The 21,173-nt window shown below is 40.5% G+C and overlaps 4 protein-coding genes across 10 annotated transcripts; 1 reads left to right on the top strand and 3 right to left on the bottom strand.

Annotated features, from left to right (window-relative positions):
• Positions 1–22: 22 nt before the first annotated feature.
• Positions 23–7,446, bottom strand: proser3 (proline and serine rich 3). Of its 2 annotated transcripts, none has more exons than XM_039805436.1 (13): positions 6,332–7,446; positions 6,128–6,236; positions 5,756–6,030; positions 5,373–5,524; positions 5,178–5,254; positions 4,515–4,600; positions 4,316–4,446; positions 3,897–4,111; positions 3,306–3,793; positions 1,724–1,919; positions 744–915; positions 352–433; positions 23–169 (listed from the first exon to the last, which is right to left on the bottom strand). In XM_039805436.1, exons 1-13 carry the CDS (start codon positions 6,340–6,342, stop codon positions 124–126), a joined length of 2,040 nt encoding a protein of 679 aa, XP_039661370.1. In that variant the 5' UTR covers positions 6,343–7,446; the 3' UTR covers positions 23–123. The 2 variants fall into 2 exon arrangements, with proteins under 2 accessions (XP_039661370.1, XP_039661371.1); XM_039805437.1 differs by having other exon boundaries at positions 4,316–4,410.
• lin37 (lin-37 DREAM MuvB core complex component) lies at positions 6,855–13,345 on the top strand. Of its 2 annotated transcripts, XM_039806702.1 has the most exons (10): positions 6,855–6,955; positions 7,382–7,428; positions 7,666–7,741; positions 7,833–7,883; positions 8,052–8,081; positions 8,308–8,393; positions 8,564–8,724; positions 11,313–11,444; positions 11,549–11,622; positions 12,914–13,345. In XM_039806702.1, the coding sequence occupies exons 2-10, from the start codon at positions 7,395–7,397 to the stop codon at positions 12,999–13,001; spliced, it is 732 nt and encodes a 243-aa protein (XP_039662636.1). In that variant the 5' UTR covers positions 6,855–6,955; positions 7,382–7,394; the 3' UTR covers positions 13,002–13,345. The 2 variants fall into 2 exon arrangements, with proteins under 2 accessions (XP_039662636.1, XP_039662637.1); XM_039806703.1 differs by lacking the exons at positions 6,855–6,955; positions 7,382–7,428; positions 7,666–7,741 and having other exon boundaries at positions 7,861–7,911.
• Positions 13,346–14,274: 929 nt separating this feature from the next.
• On the bottom strand, positions 14,275–17,291 carry LOC120562037 (C3a anaphylatoxin chemotactic receptor-like). 5 transcript variants are annotated; one of them, XM_039805462.1, is made up of 3 exons: positions 17,157–17,291; positions 16,761–16,819; positions 14,275–16,253 (listed from the first exon to the last, which is right to left on the bottom strand). In XM_039805462.1, exon 3 carries the CDS (start codon positions 16,189–16,191, stop codon positions 15,178–15,180), a length of 1,014 nt encoding a protein of 337 aa, XP_039661396.1. In that variant the 5' UTR covers positions 16,192–16,253; positions 16,761–16,819; positions 17,157–17,291; the 3' UTR covers positions 14,275–15,177. The 5 variants fall into 5 exon arrangements, with proteins under 5 accessions (XP_039661396.1, XP_039661394.1, XP_039661393.1 ...); XM_039805460.1 differs by lacking the exon at positions 16,761–16,819; XM_039805459.1 differs by lacking the exon at positions 17,157–17,291 and having other exon boundaries at positions 16,761–17,150.
• A 941-nt stretch (positions 17,292–18,232) lies between these two features.
• LOC120562797 (chymotrypsin-like protease CTRL-1) lies at positions 18,233–20,645 on the bottom strand. Its single transcript, XM_039806695.1, has 7 exons — positions 20,488–20,645; positions 20,174–20,277; positions 20,014–20,093; positions 19,838–19,919; positions 19,515–19,695; positions 19,206–19,333; positions 18,233–18,543 (listed from the first exon to the last, which is right to left on the bottom strand). The coding sequence occupies exons 1-7, from the start codon at positions 20,537–20,539 to the stop codon at positions 18,382–18,384; spliced, it is 789 nt and encodes a 262-aa protein (XP_039662629.1). The 5' UTR covers positions 20,540–20,645; the 3' UTR covers positions 18,233–18,381.
• Between the last annotated feature and the right edge of the window lie 528 nt (positions 20,646–21,173).

The raw sequence follows: 21,173 nt of genomic DNA, 5'->3' as shown, positions 1-21,173 counted from the left end.
TGATTAATGATGCACACAAACATATCTCCAAACTTTTTAATGTGGCAATATTTCTTCAAAAATAAAAACAAAATCATTTTATTTCTTTATAAAATAAAAAGTGACTACATCAAGTGCCTCTTGTCAACGTTCAAGTAACTTGTTGCTCTGTAACACAGAGTCCACTTCACTAAAAGGAAAAATACAGAAGATTAGTTTTCTGGAATTCCGAGTGCTATGTTTAGAGGATTCTATCAGCTACAATTCTTATGATTTAAGATGAATGGCCTTCTACGAACAAAATCATTTTACATAAATGATGACAATCAATTTGGCTAGCTGAGCAATTTCAATTATAGGTTATTATTTTACCTGATCTGCTCCTTTACCCATCTTCTCTGCTTGCGAAGGACTTGTAATAAAGGGTCATCTTCAAACTCTTTTTCATCTGAATCTGAAAAAAGGACAAAACAGTACTGTTGAAGAGGGTTCATAATGGAATATAATCAGGAGGACCAACGCTAGAAGTTATTGTTTTGTTATTTAAACCCCCGAAAGACAGTATGAAATTATGACTACAGCGAAATTTAAAATTGATCACAAATGTTAGAGCACAAAAAAAAAAAAAAAAAAGAGAAAGTTCTTGAGGATTTGACCTTAAGGCTTGTGGCATGTTGGGAATGCAAACTAAGCATAGGTCAGAATATATTCTCCACGATTAATTACAGGCTAAAGGTTGGGGCTCTTTGGTGACATAAGCTCACCTTCAGCTTCTTGCAGCAGCTGTGAAATGACCTCCATTGAGTTCTGTGCATTGCATGGCGGAACTGAGGAACGTGGAGGTGCAGAGGAAGTGCAAGTAGGAGAAGCCGACGAGTCAGGGTTCCTTTGTGCTGGAGATGAATCCACCGTGGGAAACAATACCTCTGAAACTACCTGTCAAGGCCCAATGAGAAAACCCTACTGGTTAATGCAGCTTCTGATTACCATGACATCACCAAGTGATGATGTAGGACATCTAAACAATACAAGGTGTGCAGAGTGATGGCTGCACCAGTCAATATCTGTAGTAAATGGAGTATATTTAAAGAATGTGTGCCATTTCTTCATGACATTCTAACAACTTAAATCATTTAATAGGACAATGTCTCACACGCACAGTCTATTGAAGACACCTTAGAACTCAAGTTTCTTGGATTTGATAATCACCTTGTGTAAACAATAGAGCCCGACCGATATATCGACGGGCCGATATTAGGCATTTTCCAACCTATATTGGTATTTATAATGGCCGATAAATGAATATTTGAAAAATAAAATCAAAACAGACGCCCTTCAACCATGTTATGAGTGTTGGTGTTGCATAGTTTGTCCACCAGAGGGCACTCTACAACATCCCTGTTGGCAACACTCGTGTTTAACCCTTAAGTGTCATATCTTGAGTTTGTATATCAGATTTTTAAATCACCAAATATTTGTATCGATATCGGCCTTAAAAATCCTTTATCGGTCGGGCTCTAGTAAACAAGCGTGAATAACAACTCTAAGATTTATAAATTCTACTGTATTTTGAGCAGCAACACACTGACATCTTTCACTTCTTCATACTGCTGTGAGTTATCAAGTTATGACAGCAGGAAAAACATTAAGACAAAATATATGCAGACAGCCTCCGTGGCTTCATAAGGCCCTTGTATTAATCAAACTACACAGGGAGCATTAAAAAAAAGAATAACTTGAGAACCTGTCCTAAGGCGCTGTGGATTGGAGAAGGGGGTGGTACATGATCGCCAGTACAGCTCTCACTGGGAATCCCCTGGCTTCCCTCCTGTTGCTGCTGCGCTGGCCACGGCATGACCTTATGACCGGAAACTCTTTGATGTGAAGAACTCCTGTTTGTAGAGCCAGGGCCATCAGCATGTTCCCTATCTGCAGTATATCTGCAAAAAAAATAAAAAGGAAATTATTTAAAAAGGTTATTATTAAAAGGTCCCATGGCATGAAAATTTCACTTTATGAGGTTTTTTAACATTAATATGCGTTCCCCCAGCCTGCCTATGGTCCCCCAGTGGCTAGAAATGGCGATAGGTGTAAACCGAGCCCTGGGTATCCTGCTCTGCCTTTGAGAAAATGAAAGCTCAGATGGGCCGATCTGGAATCTGCTCCTTATGAGGTCATAAGGAGCAAGGTTACCTCCCCTTTCACTGCTTTGCCCGCCCAGAGAATTTGGCCCACCCAGGAAAGAGAGAGACAATAGGCTCGTTCGAGATGAACTGCGCCTCGCCTGTAAAGTAGACGAGAGCAGGCGGCAGCAACGGGGGGCGGGGACAAAAGTCCGCTCTCAAGTCGGACAGTTTTCCAGCTGACTCCAGCCTCCAGCAGCCTTCAGGCTGAACAGGAACTGACACAAACACTGTGGTCCGTTCGGGTCCGATTCCGATTTAATAAAATGTTATCAGACCCATCAGCTCCTACACAGTCTCCAGTTGATTTTATTATGACAGAGTAGCTGTCAAAATGCTCACATGCGATCTGTTGCTGATTTTAATTAACAACAGACTGTAGATGATCCGTAATCTGAACAGATTTAGTCTCTCTGACTTCTAAACATCACTATCAGCCTCACTACATGTGTTGTGTAAGGAATAAGCTTTTAAATCAGACAAATCGCAGTTATAATCCCTCCGATTCAAAATCAATAAAAAGTTTATATAAAACGTCATCATGTTGAGTCGATTCTGAACCAATCAGCTGTTCGATCAGCTGAGAGGCCAGCGTTTCCCAGCATGCCCTGGGTCCACCTGCGTCCGCCTGGCTCTTGCAGTCGGTGAAATGCAACTGCGCTACCTGCGTCTCAGAACTGCGGCCGCCTTGGTCTCATGAGATTATCGTTGCCCACGTGTGCATGACGTCAGAGCAAGTCGGGATCAAGTCGGACACAAATCTAACCGGCATGCATTGGGCGCCGACCGCCGGTGATCGATTCTGAGCAGATCTGGCTCATCTCGAACGAGCCTATTATGGCTTTCAAACGAGCAAAGTGGCAGTTGGTCAAGGCCACACCCCACCCTCCACCTTGCCCCCCCCCCCCTCGCTCCTCCTCAATAGTTACGGACACAGAAATGGCACATACTAAGGAAAGCTCATTGTGGGACTGGCTCTAGTGGCTGTAATTCTGCACCAAGGCTGAATTTCGGGAAAGAGACTTCAGATACAGTATTAGGGGACCACTAAGGTCTATATAAAAGCATCCAAAGAGCAGCATGTCATGGGACCTTTAAGCATTCAGACTTGATTTCTTTTATGTGTGCATGTTTCAATACTACCGTGTTGATTTCTTCTGCTTTCTGAAGGACGGAGCAGTCTTCCTCGCATTCTTCTCTGACTCTCTTGTCAGAGCATTCTCCCTCTCAGATCTTTTGTGGCGACTAAGCCCCGCTCCTTCTATAGCTCCAGATGAAGCCGGTGGTGGGGATGGCATTAGTTCACAAATAATCTCATCCGTGAAGATGTTCACCGAGTTCTGTGTCTTTTTTCGGACAACTTTTGTCGGAGACTCATCTTCACTTTCTGAAATGTTTTGTTGCGTGTTAGCACGAGACGACTGGATGGGACAGGGCAAGACATCACAGAGTAAATGCATATGGGCAGGAACATGGGCAACAGTCTGGGGATAAGAGACTGAAGAGCCAGGAGGTGGACCTGAAACTGGGGGACATGGTCCGGGGTCTTCTTTGGTCTCTGGCTGGGGAGCGGTGATGTGCGAATGTGAAGCTTTGTGTGAGAATTCAGGACGTTGTGTACTCTGATGTTGCTATAGATGATACAAGAAAGAGGAAATCAAAAGGATTCTGAAAATCTGCAATAAATGAACAAAAAACATGTAAAATAAACACATCATACACTTTGACTCCAACCTTGTAAGCCGGTCCACTGGCTGAAGGATGGCTTGAAATGGGGGCCTGCCAGCTAAAAGTGGGACCATGCCGACTGGATTGTTGCAGGGAGTGGGGCCACTCCCTGGCCTGCTCCATCTTTCTCCTTAAACGCCACTGGAACAAGATGTCCTCTTCCCGGCGTGTGGGAGGCACCAGTGAAGGAATGACACAGGAGGACACAGCTTGAACTGGGTCTGAAATGTTAATGTTAATAAACACATTGCACAATAACACTGACACAGCAGTTCAGTTTAAAAAAACAAGAATGTAAAAAGAGGAATCATCTACTACAAGTTGCATAATATAAAAGGAGGAATGGCATCGATCAAGTTTAAATTCAAAAGAAAGTGACAAAATTCCAACTCAGAAATGAATATTACTCAACACTCTTGCCTCACCAGTAGATCTTATTAAACTGGGAATCACAGGTCTTCGTGCTGGCTCATCAACACTGATTGGAGAAGAGAACTCGGAGCATTCCAGGCCCTCTGAGCTGACAGGGATAGATCCATCACTCAGAGTACATTCACTGTTAGAATGACAAAAAGTTATTTACAATTCAAGGTATGAATTAATGTTACTCGCTGGTCTTCATACCCTCTCAGCAGAAGTCTGCTGGCCTTTTCTTGAAGGTGTAGGATCTCGGTGTCATCCAATTCACCCCGATATGTGTCTGACAAAATCTGAGAAACAAGGAGAACAGACAGAACACTCAATAAGCCACAGTTTTGCTCTTGAGGTTTCATTAAAAAGAACACAATATTTTCTAAATTAATATAACTAGATGATTAAATATGCACCATATGAGTGAAAAAAAAGAAAGAAAAAAAAAAGAAATCTAAAATCAGTCACATTATCTGGCCTAATATTGTTAACAAACATACTGGAGGTTATTTTGTGAGGGTGATACATTTGAAATGAGCAGGCTGAACAAGCCATACATGTATCAAACTTGGCTGCATAAATGATGGCTTCCCAGATATTTAGTAAACACAGAGGTTTCCAAATGGACATGTGGTCTGATCTTAAAATGCTAATATTTATATGCACACTTAGTCTGTATAAGGAGTTTCTCCTGCAGGCACTGCTCACCGGGCATTCAGACAAACTGGCATAAACAAGGGCAGGGTGCAGACAGGGTACAATCCCTTATAACAGCATACCCAAAGAATTAAAAAAAACAAGATGGAAAAGTATCTGGTGGTTTGTTTTTACTTTTTAAAAAGAAATTAATCTGTATTTGTAGGTAAATACACTCACACTAAGCGATCCTCTGCACGGGTAAAGGGACCCGTCGTGTCGGCGGTGTCCGGCTGGACTGTAAATGGCAGGTCCATCTGTTCAGAGGAAGGGATTCCACAGAAAGATTTGACCAACAAGGTTGCTTTCCACATTACAATTTAGGAGCTGGTGACCGTTAATAACCCCTACATAAAACAGTAAGCGAGAATGTACCTTTGTCTGTTGTTTTAGTTGGTGTTGAACTGCGGGGTGAAGAGGAGGGTGACATCCACCAAAAAGGTAGCTGCTTCTCGCCAATGGCTGAGTGCATCTGCTGGCGCTCCTCTCGACTCTGCGGTCGACCATGGCGAAAGCGATCTATGTACCTGGGAGAGCAAAGGCCAATGCTGGCTATAAGTAGTGATTCAAATTATTATTTAAAAGAACCACTGACCAATAATAATGGTACAATAGCACGGTCAGTCACGCCTTACATATTGCAGCTTTTCATTGCGAGAAAAAGTTACAGATCGGTTTAAGAGGATAACTTAGGGCATAGGCACCACTACGTTTGAGGGTTCGAGGGTGTTGACGTGAAACTACAAACAAAAACATACTTCGCCATTACGGAGTCCTGCTGAACTCCTAGCTCTGAGGTATCTGTAGATTGTCCTGCTCTTGCAGACTGTTTATGTGTCTCCATGTCAGATGAAGTTGTACTGCTGGCAGGAGAAGATCCACACTCAGTGGAGGGCCACGACTCTGCAAAAACAGGTTGTTCATCCGAGGCGGAAAAATATTGGCCACGTGGCTCAACCAGCCGTTGGCTCTCTGGGCTCCGAGTGTGTAATTGTGGACTGGATCGCTGGTTTGAGCGTACAGGACTCAAATTCTGCAAAAGAACAACAAAGAGACAGAAATATTTGCGATGACTTAGGAAAGTACAATAAGAATCAAATATGTCTTGCAGTATGATAACATTTACATACTGTTTTTTTCTTTTTATTTGACAGGGACTGGTTGTGGGATGGGTGGTAGTATGCCTTCCCCACTCTGGATGCTGGTTGAAAGGGATTCTTCCTTGTAAACACAGGCCCACTGTAAAAAAAAAAGAAAAAAAGAAAACACTTCTGATATGACCAACTTTAACTATTGTTGAAGGTACTATAAAAAATGTGATCTTTAGATCTTACCTGGATTTCATTACAGCTTTAGAATATCACAAGTGATTCATAGCACACAAGAGGATGCACAGAAGAAGTTGCTTCAGTGTGGTTCTGATTTATACCTGATCCCAACGGAGTTCTTTGACAATAAATGATAGCTGGATCGGCATGTCTTACTTAGGTCTTACCGTAAAATAACAGTTAACTTAGAAAGACAAAGGCCACATCATCCGCCTGCCGTCTTTGTTGACTTGGCATGTCCACAAAAGAAAGTTACCATGGTGGCAAATGCCAGTACGACACAAATTGTCCATTAAATAGCAAATTAAGATGCAACTGCGGGCACTTTAAAGATCTAGTCATGCAACGAGTCCAACTTTGTAACTGAAAACATAATTACTTAGCCCTTTCACACAAATGTAACACTATCGATGAAACCAGAAGAAAGCGCCACTGTTTATGCCGATCGTTATTTACTACAAGACTTACAACCAATAGGCACCGAGTTAAATATGATGGACATCAAATTTACCCAATCATGTAGAATGTCCTCGCAGCACAAGCGCCAATCAGTTAATAGGAAACCGGCAGCGCGCGGAAGAGGAAAGTCTGCAAAGGATCGTTGATCAAAAACAAGCTAAGTTAGCAATGGTAATTTGAGCTAGTAAGCGCTACGGTCTGATACAATAATACAACGCCCAATCTGCAGTTTATTTCCTGTAAATGTATGGAAACCGCTAGGGGTAATCATTAGTCAGCTAATCGTAATATAGGTAAACGTAGATATCGCTGGGCTTGAGAAACTGGCTTTTGCGTTATCCAATGGTTACTGCTAACACAGAAGGTGGCTAACGTTAACGGATTGTAAACGGTTCTATCCTAACCGCAGCCAGCTAACGTTAGCAAGCAAACGTCCTAGCTAAGTTAGCTAGCTAGCTACTATTGTCAAGTAACGTTAGCATAAGTTACAAGTCGGTATCAACCTATAAACACTGCATGGTCAACGATATTGATTAACTTAGTGGTTATAAAAGTCGGCGTTTTTATTAATTAACGCTAACGTTACATACATTATAGAAAGGTGGAGATAATGCACCACGTCAAGATCAAGACTGAAAGGCCAGGTAAGTAACAGTTATCGTTAACGTTACTACATTTTCACCCCAAAGGCAATTTTATGTAAATGTCCTCCTGACCTAAGCTAGCCTATTGCATTTCGGTAACGTTAGTCAATAACGTTACTCAAATCCAGGAATAAAGTATGCTTTGAATATGAATTCTTTGGTGTGAGAGTTTTCAGTAGCTAGCTAAACGTTAATTCTTGCATCCTCTGTTTACAACTTGTATTATTACTCCTGCAGATTTAGAGGGGGCTGGTGCACGGAGCAGATTGGATGCTGTGTTAAAGGGACTGGTAGAGAGGAGTGAAAATGAAAGGTCAGTGGAACTAATAATATTAAAATTTGAAACTCCTCTAATCAATTGTTCTTACTTTCCAATCAGACTAATATATTTGTATTTTGAACAGGGAGCAAAATGAGGGCGATTCTGGAAAAATATCAGCAGACTCCTTAAACAAGTATGGATCAAGGATTTGGATTTAAAATGTATTTGCCAATTTCGTAGAATGTATGATATACAGTAGTTGCTGCTGTGAAGTTAGTGAATATTTGTTATATTATTTCAACATTAAATACAAAGTGTAAAGGCTTGCTTTTAGATTTAATGTTTCACTTGCTGTTTCTAGGGATTTGTCTCCATTGTCTGCTGGAAAAAGGCAAGTCATTTAATAATTCTTTTATTTTTTATTATTATTATTATTTTTTTTTATACAGTTGTCTATAATTGTGGCTAAAAAAACATCTCACTGTGGTCCTGCCCTGTCAATGATTTTATAATTTCTCATTGACAAGTTGCATGTCTGCACAGCACACCATAATAGATGTAAAAGCAGTAACTTTTATGAAGTTTTCTCTGTGCCTATCCTTGCTTTGATTTCCCAGGCTGTCAGCTCGATTTCCACAGCACCGGCGGAAGAAGCGCAAAGAGATGGATGAGGGCATACCAGAGAGCAATCAGCACAAACAAAGTAAACGTAGTGCAAATATAGAAAATAATTCTGCAACAAATAAAATTGTAGTATTTGTCCTTTTTGTCCCTCAGTTACTGTATGGTCACTTTTGCCTTTTTACTTCATTGTACAATTTCTCACCTTTTCTTTCTTTGTCTTCCCATTTTCTGTCTTTCTCCATTTGTTAGATGCTTACATTATTAAGTTGTTTGATCGCAGTGTGGATCTGGCTCAGTTCAACACCAGCACCCCACTGTATCCTATCTGTCGTTCCTGGATGAGAAACAATCCTTCTGTCCGTGTGCTGCCTGCTTCCCCAAGCCCCCCACACAGTATAGTGGAGGAAGAGGTGAGGCTATACGGTTATGCTGGATAACTTCAATTGTATTCAAACATGTAAACATCACCACAAAGTCAAGTATAATTTTAAAGTTGCGCTTCACTGAAAACCGTGAAAGACTCATTAATTGTAGACTAGAATGGTGGCTTTTGTTGTGTTCCCTTACAGAGTAGGGAAGCTTATATTGTGGCCAAAAATATTACAGAGAGCAGTATTATCACAATATTGCGTCAAACTTGGATATTGCTAATTAGGAAGCTGAAATATAAAAAAGGCCCTCAAACTAGATTGATTGATTGTCCCAAAGCAGTGACAGAAATTCTCCTTCGACAGGCTGACACACATTTCAAAACCTACAAAACAGCAGCTGTACATTGTCTATTTTAAAGGTCCCATGGCATGAAAATTTCACTTTATGAGGTTTTTTAACATTAATATGAGTTCCCCCAGCCTGCTTATGGTCCCCAATTGGCTTGAAATGGCGATAGGTGTAAACCGAGCCCTGGGTGTCCTGCTCTGCCTTTGAGAAAATGAAAGCTCAGATGAGCTGTTCTGGAATCTTGCTTGTTATGAGGTCATAACAAGCGAGGTTACCTCCCCTTTCTCTGCTTTGCCTGCCCAGAGAATTTGGCCCACCCATGAGAGAGAGACATCATGGCTTTCAAATGAGAAAAGTGGTGGTTGGTCAAGGCCACACCCCCACCCTCCACCTTGCCCCCCCTCTCTCCTCCTCAATATCTACAGACACAGAAATGGCATGTTCTGAGGGAAGCTCATTGTGGGACTGGCTCTAGTGGCTGTAATTCTGCACCAAGGCTGAATTTCGGTAAAGAGACTTCAGATACAGTATTAGGGGACCACTAAGGTCTATATAAAAGCATCCAAAGAGCACCATGTCATGGGACCTTTAAACAAATGGATATTATCACACCTAACAAACACTAAAAAGTGAACCACTTAAATCATCATCAATTCAAGCAGGTTGGTTGTTTAAAAGCCCAGGACAGTTGACTGGCAAGTATTTAAAATGCAGCACAGTGTCTACAAAAGCCTAACATTGCTGGATAATGGCACACTTACTGTACATGGGGCTCTCACAAGCCAGAAGCATCTCTCTCCCTCAGTCTGACCAGTATTAGGATGCTCTCTTGTGGCTCAGCAATTTAAAGCTGCTTGTTGCAGTCATATAACTCTGTAACTACAGGTTTGTTGTTTAAGAGAGGGAAATTGCTTTTGAGTATTTCAGTTGTAATTTGTTTTGAGCGCAACAAACTAATTTCCATCCCCACATTTTTTTTATGTGTTTTAACTAACTAGGGTTGGGCGATGTCCCCTAACTTGCTAGTTGACGATGTTTACAGTAAAACATCGTGATGGACAATGATATCGTCGTCAGGGCTGGGGGGGTAGCTCATATCCCTTTACATAAATATTTTTTTCTACTACTATGGGCCAACAGTTAACATAGAAACGATTAGACATACATGTAAATGCCCTCTGTAAATGGTGCCCTGCTGGTAGGTTTTACAACGTCACCTACTTTCACTTAAGTACGGTGCAGTAAAGTCAATCAGATGTCTGTGATCTGCGTAACGACAGTACAGTGGGACGTTTGCCTTCAACAGAGCGACAGTAATAACCTAATATACCATCATTACTGAGTTTAAACTACATTCTCGGTTATGTTTGTACTGAATAACGCATTCAATAAACCGAAACATAACTCTTGCAGCGCACATGAACAGATGCGCAATATTAGCTCACACATAAAATAGCACCCTCGTGAATTAGCCTACTGTTGCTAATGTACATTCATAAATCCTGCATAACATTGTCCCGTACCTACAGGACCTCAGACTTACTTATTGATGCACGCACAGAGTAGTGTCGACAAACTTAGTCCAATGAGGGGAGAAAGGAAAGTGTGATAGCGCTCCACGTTAATGCTTTTTTCTCTCTCACTCGAGACCGCTGTGTCCAACGTTACTAGAAGGTAGAACGAGCTACAACTGACAGGGAGAGAGAGAGAGAATGTATCACTACAGCCAATCCAGTCTGCTCAAAGCGATGGTCTTTTTCACAAATAGGTTGCACGTAAAGGTGGAAAAAGTAGCTTCCACTTAAGGAGCCCTATGTCTTGTCTTTGTGTCTTTGCTAGTATAAGACCGAAGTACTTGTCAATTTTCCGTCCAGCGCCCGCGACTAGGATTAGCGTGTTTGACAGGGTGGGGGGCATGGCATCACAATGGTGGCGCTCCATCATGATGTCAGCCAGCCATCACGATGGACGATGATATCGTCCATCGGCACAACCCTATAACTAACCATGTAAAACCCCAAACTTAAAACTTTGAATCTGTGTCGTTAGTATGATCAGTGATTGAGCAGAAAATTGCCTTTGAAACAGTAAAATGAACTGTTAATGAAATTTACTTTTAAACAAAGTATTTACAAAAGTCCTTACAGACTTACTAGAAAGTATTAGTAATTTCTTAACTTCTTTAAAGATGTCATTATGCCATAGTCTTTGGGCATCGTAACGCCAGGAATAATATTGTGTAAATGTTTTCTTTTTGCAAATCTCTTTCTTTTTCCAGCTTACTGATATGATCAATGGTAAAGGTCAGATTGTGTACAGACTCCCTCCTCCAACCTCCTGTCCAATCAGCACCTCTGGTGAACCCATCAATCTCAGGATCCCACAGACTGAAAAACCCACTGTTACCAAGGTTCTGTAAAATATATGCGTGAGAATGGCAGACATATATTATTACGTCAAATTAATTAGTTAAACAGGTAACTAACTAAATCTGAACATTTTGTCTTTCCACAGTTAACAGATTCAGTTCCTGTATCCGGTTCTCTCATATGTGACCACATGGAACGTTGGAAAAAGATAAGACAAAAGTATGTTCTTTGTGACAAGCAACTTGTCCTTTTTATTGAAAATAATCATTCACATTTTCATTGATGTTGTATACTGTAGACCAGTGTTTCTCAAATGGGGGTACTTTGGAGTACTGCAGGGGGTATGTGAATTCTTTGCAAAAATGCTAATTTTAAAATATGTCATGCATAATTCCTAAAATAATAATGAATTAAGTGATGGATTCTTAACATTTGAAATGTAACATTTAAATCTTTTTGTTTAAAAAAAGGTTGTTTTTAGTGAATCTATCACTGCTGGCGCTGTATTGTACCTCTTTATATAAACTTTTTTTTTTTTTTTTCTACCAAAAATGTTTTGCGCTGGTCAGGGGTAGGGCTGGGTATCGTTCAGAATCTTTCGATCCGGTGCCAATTTCGATACCTCAGTTTCGATACTGATTCCTAACGATACTTTTTTCGATACCATATGTTTTAAAATCCATTTCAACATCAACAAAAATACATTAAACACAAAGCTTTTATTTCCACCTTAATTGTGAATCAAAACAGTTATCAAAATTAAAAAAAAATCTGGTAAAACTGCTCACTCAGAGTAACATTAATAAAAGTGCCTTGCCTTGCAAGCTCAGCCTGTCAGTCAGTCATCAGGGCAGAGAAACCACCGTTGTGGCTGCTTGTAAGAGGAAGTGGAACGTCAACAGCACCGCGACCGCTTTCGGCTCGCCATTAATATATCACAGCAAACGCTGTCTGCGTTAAGTTTTAAAAAACTGTAACCACACTTGAAACCAACCGTGACTCTCTGTGACTTCAACAAAACTGCAGACAGTTTACTCCGTCCGCACCTCTCCGTGTGCGTATGTGTGTGTGTGTCGGTCGGAGCTCCGCTCTTTGTCAATATGCAGAGAGGACAGATAAGCTTGCGCTTACACGCTAAGACGCTTTTGGAACCGAAATCTGGCACCGAAAGATAAAGAATTTTTCGATACTCATAGGATTGGAATATTTTTTTCGATACCATAAAAGTATCGACGTTCGGTACCCAGCCCTAGTCAGGGGGTACTTGGCTTAAAAAAGCAATTCAAAGGGGGTACAATATTGAAAAAAGTTTGAGAAACACTGCCGTAGACAACCCACCTCGAGGTCAGGGTTTCACCCGTGTGTGTTCTTGTGTGATTTTGGTCAACATGCAACGTAGTTGAATTGTTTCCGTTAGGATGTCGGGTTATCGTGTACAATTTAAAACCTCTGAAACTTCTAAAAGTCCTGAATGAGTTGAGCTGACCCATAATGGTCCTTTTTTTTCCAGATGGAAGGAGTGCTCTAACAAGAACCAGTTAAGATACAGCGAGAGTATCAAGGTCCTTAAGGAGATGAAGGAGCTGTATGATCGCTAACTGGCTTGTACTGTAGCTCTCCACCACAGAATGGACTCCAGGAGCAATAGCTTAGCAGTCAATGTTTGAACACACCTGCCATCTACAATCTGATTCCAAGGAAAGCATGAACACAACCTTGAGCCTTAAATAGACCATATGTCCTATGCATTGCATAAAAAAATATTTTGAAGGATGTTTAAGTTTGTTGCATTTTCTTGTGTTCGAGTGTGATGTGTTCTTATTCATAAACATTCTGTGAAGATGTCTAAATAAATGAACTGGCTCTTCAGTTTTCCAAATACACACACACTTGTGCATCCTCATCATTAACAAGACTGATTAAAGTCCATTGTGGTTTCTTACGCTTTCAGATTTGCTTCTTTCTCTTCAACACAAACCTTTTCAGGACACAGCAACTACAATTAACTGAAAGAGGTCCGTCTTAAAGCTGGGGTAGGCACTTTATTTTTAGTGTTATTAGGCAACAATTCCATAATCTTTCAGCATATTGTAATTCAAGTGGTCAGAGAAAACTAGGCTTCTGCACCTCTTCTGGGCTCCGTTTCCAGGCGTTAGCCAATCTAGCCTGTGACAGGACACTGGTCAATTACAGGTCATTTCAGAGAAAGAGTGTGTTCCTGTTTTGCAGTGTGGTCCAGTACAATGTTCTCTCTCAACACTGGACCAATTTCAAAGATTTTTGTTCACATAGTCACTTAGACACAAATGCATGGGGAAATGGGGTTCAAGTTGAAAAATACCACTAACATTTGATATTTACTATATTCCTCTGAGATGCTAGTAGCTTCTTGGTTCTTTATCAACTATTCAAGCCAGAGGTGGAACAGATTATGTTGCATACTCTAAATTAAAGTGTCAGTTAATGGACTCATCATGTTCTCTGTTGTAATATTGCTGACTTCATGGCAGTTACAGGAACTAAAGAGGTCAGCAAATATCAAACAATAACATGTGTACTACAGCACATTGAATAGGAAATTACTATCTACATGACTAGGATTCTTCTTAAGGGTATGTTTCCAAAGGAATCTAAGATTGGGAATTTTAGTTTTAAGTTTTTTTTTCTTTTTTCTTTCCTTATTTTAAAATGATCAGTTTGGTTTGCATTGTGCTTTAAAGTAATCTGCGGGTGGTCTGTTTCACAGAGTATGTTCCATTTTTGCAAACCCAGGAAGTTAAGCATGTACCATTGTGGTATCCTGTAAGATAAAACACCGTCTGGTGAGTAGTGTGTACTAGTGTTGGTGATGTAGAAGTAAGAAAACAGCTCTTTAAATACGTATATGTTTTTATTCACCTTATTGAAACGCTCAATCATTAAAGCTCAGTCTTGTGTGACATATCATGGATGCTGCTATGGACAAATAGCCTGTCAATAACCATGGGTAAATGAGCATTAAAAGCTTACAGACAAACATAAAATTGGTTCCTTTATCATATTAGGTATAGGCAATTCCATATCTGATGTCTTGAAGTTTACATGGTACAAAATAATTCATTGTTACACAAAGAACCACAACACCCACACAGGTGTTTTCAATTATTCCGGCTGATTAGACCTGGAACGTATAGGGAGCTATGCAATATCAATCTACATGTACTTGTAAGAAAAAGATGGAAGATGTAACAGGTGCACGCAGTAGCAGGGGAGTCAGTGGGGATGTCTTACCAGCCATAAGTGAAAACATCTGATCGTGAAAAGGTGCATTAATATAAAAAACATTAAAAAATCACTCATAGCATTGTGCTATGTTTTATTTGTTCTTTTTTTTGTGTAAAGTGGAGAATGTTGTGTGTGGACATTGGACTGGAAGCTGTGGAATGAATTACTGTTGTATTGGTGTCATGTTATTCTGTGTGGGATGTGCCATGTAGTGGCATGACACGTGAATAAAAATATCAATCAATCAATCAATCAATCAATCATAGCAAATATTCAACAATTTTTTTTTCTGTGCACAGAAGTACTGACCGAATCAATTTAACATGTCATTTTCAGTTTGTGCTTTTCTTTTGTCACTATTGATTACAAGTTTGCTTTAAAAAAAACATCTGGACTCATTGAAGTTACAACGCCTGAGGTCTTAATCAGTGCTCAATGTCTCTGTCTCTCATCAGTGATAACCACTTTGCTTTCTGTGAAGTTTCAGGAAGTGTCTGTGGAGGCCTTTATTCAGTGCTCACAGTCTCTCTCGTCAGTCATGACCACTTTGCTTTCTGTGAAGTTTAAGGAAGTTGCTGTGTCTTTCCTCTCCAAAGGTGCAGCAGAGTCTGACTTCCGAGAAAACCGAGACAAGTGTGATGACAAGGAACGAGAGGACATAAAGGACAAGTGGTCCTCTGCCAGGGCACTCTCCAGGACAAAGCATATGGACTGCCTGAGCTTCTTCTGGAATTCATCACACAAGAAAACATAAAGAATGGGGTTCAGGCAACTGTTCATAAAAGCCAGACTCAAAGCCAGTGGACCTACAATCAAGACAATATTCCCATAATCTGAGTTATTAGAGGCCTTTAACTCTATAAAATGTATAATATGGTAGGGCAACCAGCAGATGAAGAATGCAAGAACAATAGAAAAAATTATTCGGCGAGATCTCTGTTTCCTGGTCCTATGCAGGCGCCCTGCACGAACAGCTATGGCGGCATAACAGACAATTATTACCAGGAATGGGATGAGGAAGCCCACAACAAAGCGAAAAATGCCAAGAATCCATTTTTGTTCATGTGTTATGGAATAAGTACAATAAGTCTTATCCTCTCCAACCAGCCTGCGAAAAATGGCATAAGGGGTGCTGCAGACCATAGCAGTCATCCAGATGCAAACGCATATGAGCTGGGCTTTGCGAACGGTGCGCTTGTTTTGTGCCCACACCACCACCCAGATTGACAGGCAACGATCCAGACTTATGGCTGTCAGAAGAAAGACACTGGCAAACATGTTGACTATAATCACAAAGCTGTTGAACTTGCACATGAATTCTCCAAATTGCCATTGATGATCCTGAGAGCTGGAAATGATCGTGAAAATCAGGAAGGCCGTAAAGAGGAAGTCAGCCAGGGCCAAGTTGAGAAACCAAACTGAGTTGACTGTTCTCTTCATCCTGCAGCCTGTCACGTAGATAACCAGACCGTTGCCCAGAGTCCCCACAATGACGATCACACAGTAGATTACCAGGGAAGCCATCCGCACTTTTCTGAGAACCCCATCCCCCCCGGCTGGTGTATCTTCTGTTGAAGTGACGTTATCTAACGAACAAAACAGAAACGTTTTATTACAGACATTAGTATCTACAACACATTCTGCAATATGCACTGAGAAAACACAGATTGTTTTTATAACCAGATTAAGTAAATAATAATAATAATAATAATATTAATACAAATAATATTACACTTATTTAATATATTGCATTTTCCAAAACAAAGTCACAAAGTGCTTAACAAGAGTAATATTATAAAAAATAGGATCCCAAAAGATGAAATAGAACAAGCCAAAAATAATAATACAAATACAAATAAACACAGTTAAAGAAACTTAAAATCAAACAAATACAAAGATGAGACAAAGTCCAGTTTAAATAGGTCAGCCTTCAGCTGCTTTTTAGCATCAACAGAGACCACAGAACGTGTGACTAGGACGTCCTTCCACAGTGTGGACCCACCACTTCAAATGCACGGTCACCCTTCACCTTAGCTGTAGCCGACTGTGAGGGACACCAGTAATCCTGGCTCAGAAGATCTAAGCAAACCTACTGGAAATATACGGAGGGGAGCAGATCTGGACCAGTTGTAGACTGTCCAGGGACGACTTGCTGAGGCAGGTGAAAAGGGACTTGCAGTAGTTGTGAATGATCATCTCAGATTGTGATACAACAAACCTGAGTTTCTTAATGATCTGATTTTAATTAACTCCATACTGTTTACCTGTTTTAGAATGCTCCTGTCCTGACACATGTTCTATCCCACTATACTACTAAATTGAATGAAGTAGTCACAGAATACTATGCAAATTAACTTTTCCACTCATTAACTCAATTGGTATTGTGATCACACAAGGGTTTATGCATACCTATTTTAGATCACTCTGCAAGAAATGATGGTAGACCACCTTTCTGTTAATACAATTAAATAGCAAGCAAGGATTCTTACCAGTCTCCATTTTTCTGTTGCAGCAAGTCTGTCTTTATTCTAAGTTGATCTGTATCTGATTCTGCATTTATTATTGTCTCTCTCTCTCTCTCTCTCTTTCTCTCTCTCTCTCTATCTCAGATTACTCCTCCTTCTCGGTTCATTCAGCTGCCAATGAGACAGTACTTATGCTACTGCTGTAATGGCTTTGCAACAAGACATTGATTATGCCATGCACAGGAAGTGGATCAAATAACATGGAACATAGAATATAATAATTAGAATATAATAAGATTTCAACAGGACTTGACATGACTCTTAAAATTACTGGTGCTGAATGAGCATCACTCTGACACAAAAGTTTAAATAAGCTTCACAAATGTAGTTTTTGTTGGAGGGTTCTTATGTTGTATTTTATTATATTCATTATCTAAGTATTTCTTTTTTTTTAAATTTTTTTTTTTAAAATTTTTTGTCTGTGTGTGTGTATCCGTGTATGTATGAGTGTGTGTGTATGAATGTATGAGTTGGATTGTACTCAAATGTGCCTAAGCTGCTGCTTCTGTCTGAGTGTGTGTGCTGGGGAGGGAGGAGAGAGAGTGTGAGTGGGCTGTTGGCACTCCTCTTTTTCCTGTTTTTTTGCTAGACTGCTTGTTTTTAATTACGATGGTAACCACGTCATCTATAGTCCTGTTAAATTTCTTTTTAAAATTGTTATTTTTATAATTGTCATACCTGCCCAGGGGCTACAGGTGGAAATTAGCAATTGTTGCTATAACCTGGCCCAAGACATATTACCTTGTTTACCAAGTTTAATGTCTATTTGTGCATTGTCCCTGTTTCAAATAAATACATTTCCAATTCCAATTCCAACCCCCCCCCCCCACACACACACCCCAAAAATCCCCAAACCTAATCTAGTAATGCAAACCTGCACACCACACACACACACACACACACACACACACACACACACACACACACACACACACACACACACACACACACACACACACACACTGTATGTGTAACACTTTAGCCTGCATGGCTGACATGAATGTAAAACATAAAAACCAACACTGGTGTTCTTAAGAGTTTTGTTTTTTTTATGCATGATTTCTCACAAATGCACCAAACATAGCAGTACAGTAAGTGGTTGCTATTTGACAGCTAATATTGGTGCTGTATAGAATCATGGGAAATGGGAAAACATGCATGTAAATTGCAGATCTTTTGTGTTTGCACTTTAGTTGGAAGCAACAGTCTGGTCGACCCAGCTGCGCAGGTAGGACACACGTGAATACACAGCAGGGCTGTACACGTTGCAGTTAGGTGTTCCCCAGGACACAATACCCACAAGGGACCACACTCCACTGTTCTGACAGACCAGAGGGCCACCAGAGTCACCCTGTAATGAGACAAATATGATTATTCTTAATTGGCTTTTAGGAGCATGCATTGAGTCACGTAATAGAATGAAATCTTGGACCAAGTGCTTGATAGTGATGCATTGAGGTAAATTGGTGTTCTGTACAGCTTTTAACAGGATGTTGGCTGGCCTGCAATCAGTGTTACATCAATTCAAAAACAGGAAAACATGCAGCAAGAATAGTAAGTAACAGCAAGAAAACAAGATAGAACCCTTTTCAGTTACACTTTCATTATGTTTCTTACAACCCATTAGTTAATGATGAATTAATATGTGTTACCAGTTTGTTTGCTAAATCTATAAATGGCTCAGACAGTAAAAACTGCTCTTATGTATTCTGTGAATATCCATTATCAATTTGGATTTTTTTTGGGGTATAATATTTGAAATCTTTAAGTAATTAATTCCAAATACATTGTTATATTCACAGTTTATTAATAATAAATCAACACATTATAATTTACACATTAAACATGTCCTACATTTGTGATATATCAACAAATTACTTGTCATTTGCAAATGTATCAAATTTAATTAGTATATCATGAGAAATTGGTTTATAACTGACTTGCAGCTGATTGTTGTTTTGAATTACTTATTTTTCTTACAAATGTGTATTTTAGGCATTGAAAGGGTGTTACCTGACAGGAGGACACTCCAGAAGCACCAGCACAGATCATGGCATCAGAGATTTTGTTACCCCAGTGCTGCTTGCACTGAGCAGGGCTGAGCAGAGGCAGGGCAGTCTGCTGGAGGTAGCGGGGGGTTGCTGAAAAGGAAATGAGGATCAGGCTTGCTGCCCAAATACATCTTTTACATCTTTCTTAGTGGATGTTTATATATATTTTTTTGATATTTTGATATTTTTTCCTTTGTGGAAATGGAGCAGTTCATAAGTCTGTTTGTAAATATACTCTGTGTGTAAAACTTGAAAGCAATCGCTGACTCACAGGTTTGGCCGGTCTTGCCCCACCCAGTGGTGACACATCTGGTTCCAGCGGGGATGTTGGTGCTGGAGGAGGCCAGGCACACAGGAGACACACGGGATGTCATCTGAACTGGGGAGGACAGCTTCAGAAGGGTGATGTCATTGTTGAAGTTCTGGGTGTTGTAGTAGGGGTGAGTGATGGCCTGGATGGAGAGGTGGGCATAAATCATAGGCCAATATAATGCAAATTTGCAATGACACATATACTCAGGAACTGGCTACTTTAAGTAAAATATAAAAATTTTATTAAAAAGAAAGTTTTTTATGTGTTATGGTGTTGCTTACCCTGGAAATGGACTTGACCTGAATTTGCTCGCTGTTGGACTGACGATCATGTTCTCCTAGGATCACACGGTGGGTTTGAGCACTGGAGAGAATAAAAAGAGACAGAGCAGTGATTGGAGAGATGGCAATGTTGGAATTTTTCTCATGTCAGTGTGGGGCATGGCAAATTTACTTACGACACACGGCAGTGAGCAGCAGTGACAACCCAGTACTGGTTGATCAGGGATCCTCCACAGAAGTGGAATCCTCTACCATCCTAGAAGTGAGAACATGCGTTTGTACAATTTCTGAATTCCACAAGGGGTTGAGATTGTAGCAAAACTACAGTTAGGTTACCTGAAGTGAAACCTGCCAAGGCCAGGACCCAGACACAGCGTTCTGCCCATTTACAATCTTGTTGTATCCGCTCACTTGGGGCTTGATAGCAGGTACCCCACACCCTGATGCCAAATCACACAATAAAATACTTATGATGCTTGTTCCACAATTAGGGCATACAGTATATACCAGCAAGTGTTCTGTGTATTGTCGTGGTTACAATCTTGTTGTTATGCAAGCAGTCAAACATTAAGAACAAATTGCTACCAAACCATTGCAGAAAAGGATCCTACAGATAAAATGCATCCGCTGGTAAACCACCAGTCACTCACCCAATGCAGAGGCCACAAGGGCAAAACAACTGACAAGCAAGAACATGGCCATGTCTCGATCTTGATTCTATTTTCTGAGTGTCACCTGTGTGGGACACTGGCTCTTATACTGGCACTGGCGCACACCTGAACCTGAGTTCCACGTGTAGCACTCCATACTTCAGGTACCCCCACACCACACACACACACACACACACACACACACACACACACACACACACACACACACACACACACACACACACACACACACACACACACACACACACACACACACACACACACACACACACACACACACACACACCAATGCCTGTGATAAGTCTGGGAAGGAAACATCTGGTGATAAGCAGCTGACATGAAGCCTTCATCCACCTAGTTGTATGCTTGTGTTTACTTTGTCCAGTGTGCATAGGTCATGGCTTTTAGCAAACAAATTGTTGCATAATCATTCCATTGGTAAGAAGCAAAAACACTGCACTTACATTAACATCCATGTGTTCTTGAATTCATTTTTAGGATGCATTTGCACCGAATTCAATATATCAAGCTTGCTTGCATCCTTTTTCAGCAGAAAAATATGTTTTTTTACAGATCATAATCTATGACAACTACAGCAGCACCTTTTTTTATCGTGTCATTTTTCAAAGCGTAATTTCCTGTGTAATGCTAGCTCGAAAAGATAT

This window comes from Perca fluviatilis, chromosome 7 (assembly GCF_010015445.1).
Source record: "Perca fluviatilis chromosome 7, GENO_Pfluv_1.0, whole genome shotgun sequence".
Classification (NCBI taxonomy): Eukaryota; Metazoa; Chordata; class Actinopteri; order Perciformes; family Percidae; genus Perca; species Perca fluviatilis.
This window is presented reverse-complemented; position numbering and strand designations above follow the sequence as displayed.

Coding starts and splice junctions, on each gene's coding strand:
- lin37 (XM_039806702.1), top strand. CDS start 7,395: ATGCACCACGTCAAGATCAAGACTGAAAGGCCAG. Junction 7,742..7,832: donor GAGAGGAGTGAAAATGAAAG/GTCAGTGGAACT, acceptor TATTTTGAACAG/GGAGCAAAATGAGGGCGATT. Junction 7,884..8,051: donor TCAGCAGACTCCTTAAACAA/GTATGGATCAAG, acceptor TGCTGTTTCTAG/GGATTTGTCTCCATTGTCTG.
- LOC120562797 (XM_039806695.1), bottom strand. CDS start 20,539: ATGGCCATGTTCTTGCTTGTCAGTTGTTTTGCCCTTGTGGCCTCTGCA. Junction 20,094..20,173: donor CTTGGCAGGTTTCACTTCAG/GTAACCTAACTG, acceptor TCTCACTTCTAG/GATGGTAGAGGATTCCACTT. Junction 19,696..19,837: donor AGGTCAAGTCCATTTCCAGG/GTAAGCAACACC, acceptor CTCTCCATCCAG/GCCATCACTCACCCCTACTA.
- LOC120562037 (XM_039805459.1), bottom strand. CDS start 16,863: ATGATCATTCACAACTACTGCAAGTCCCTTTTCACCTGCCTCAGCAAG. Junction 16,254..16,760: donor CTCCCCTCCGTATATTTCCA/GTAGGTTTGCTT, acceptor TTTGTTCGTTAG/ATAACGTCACTTCAACAGAA.
- proser3 (XM_039805436.1), bottom strand. Junction 4,601..5,177: donor CGTGCAGAGGATCGCTTAGT/GTGAGTGTATTT, acceptor CTTGTTTCTCAG/ATTTTGTCAGACACATATCG. Junction 170..351: donor TGGGTAAAGGAGCAGATCAG/GTAAAATAATAA, acceptor TTTTCCTTTTAG/TGAAGTGGACTCTGTGTTAC.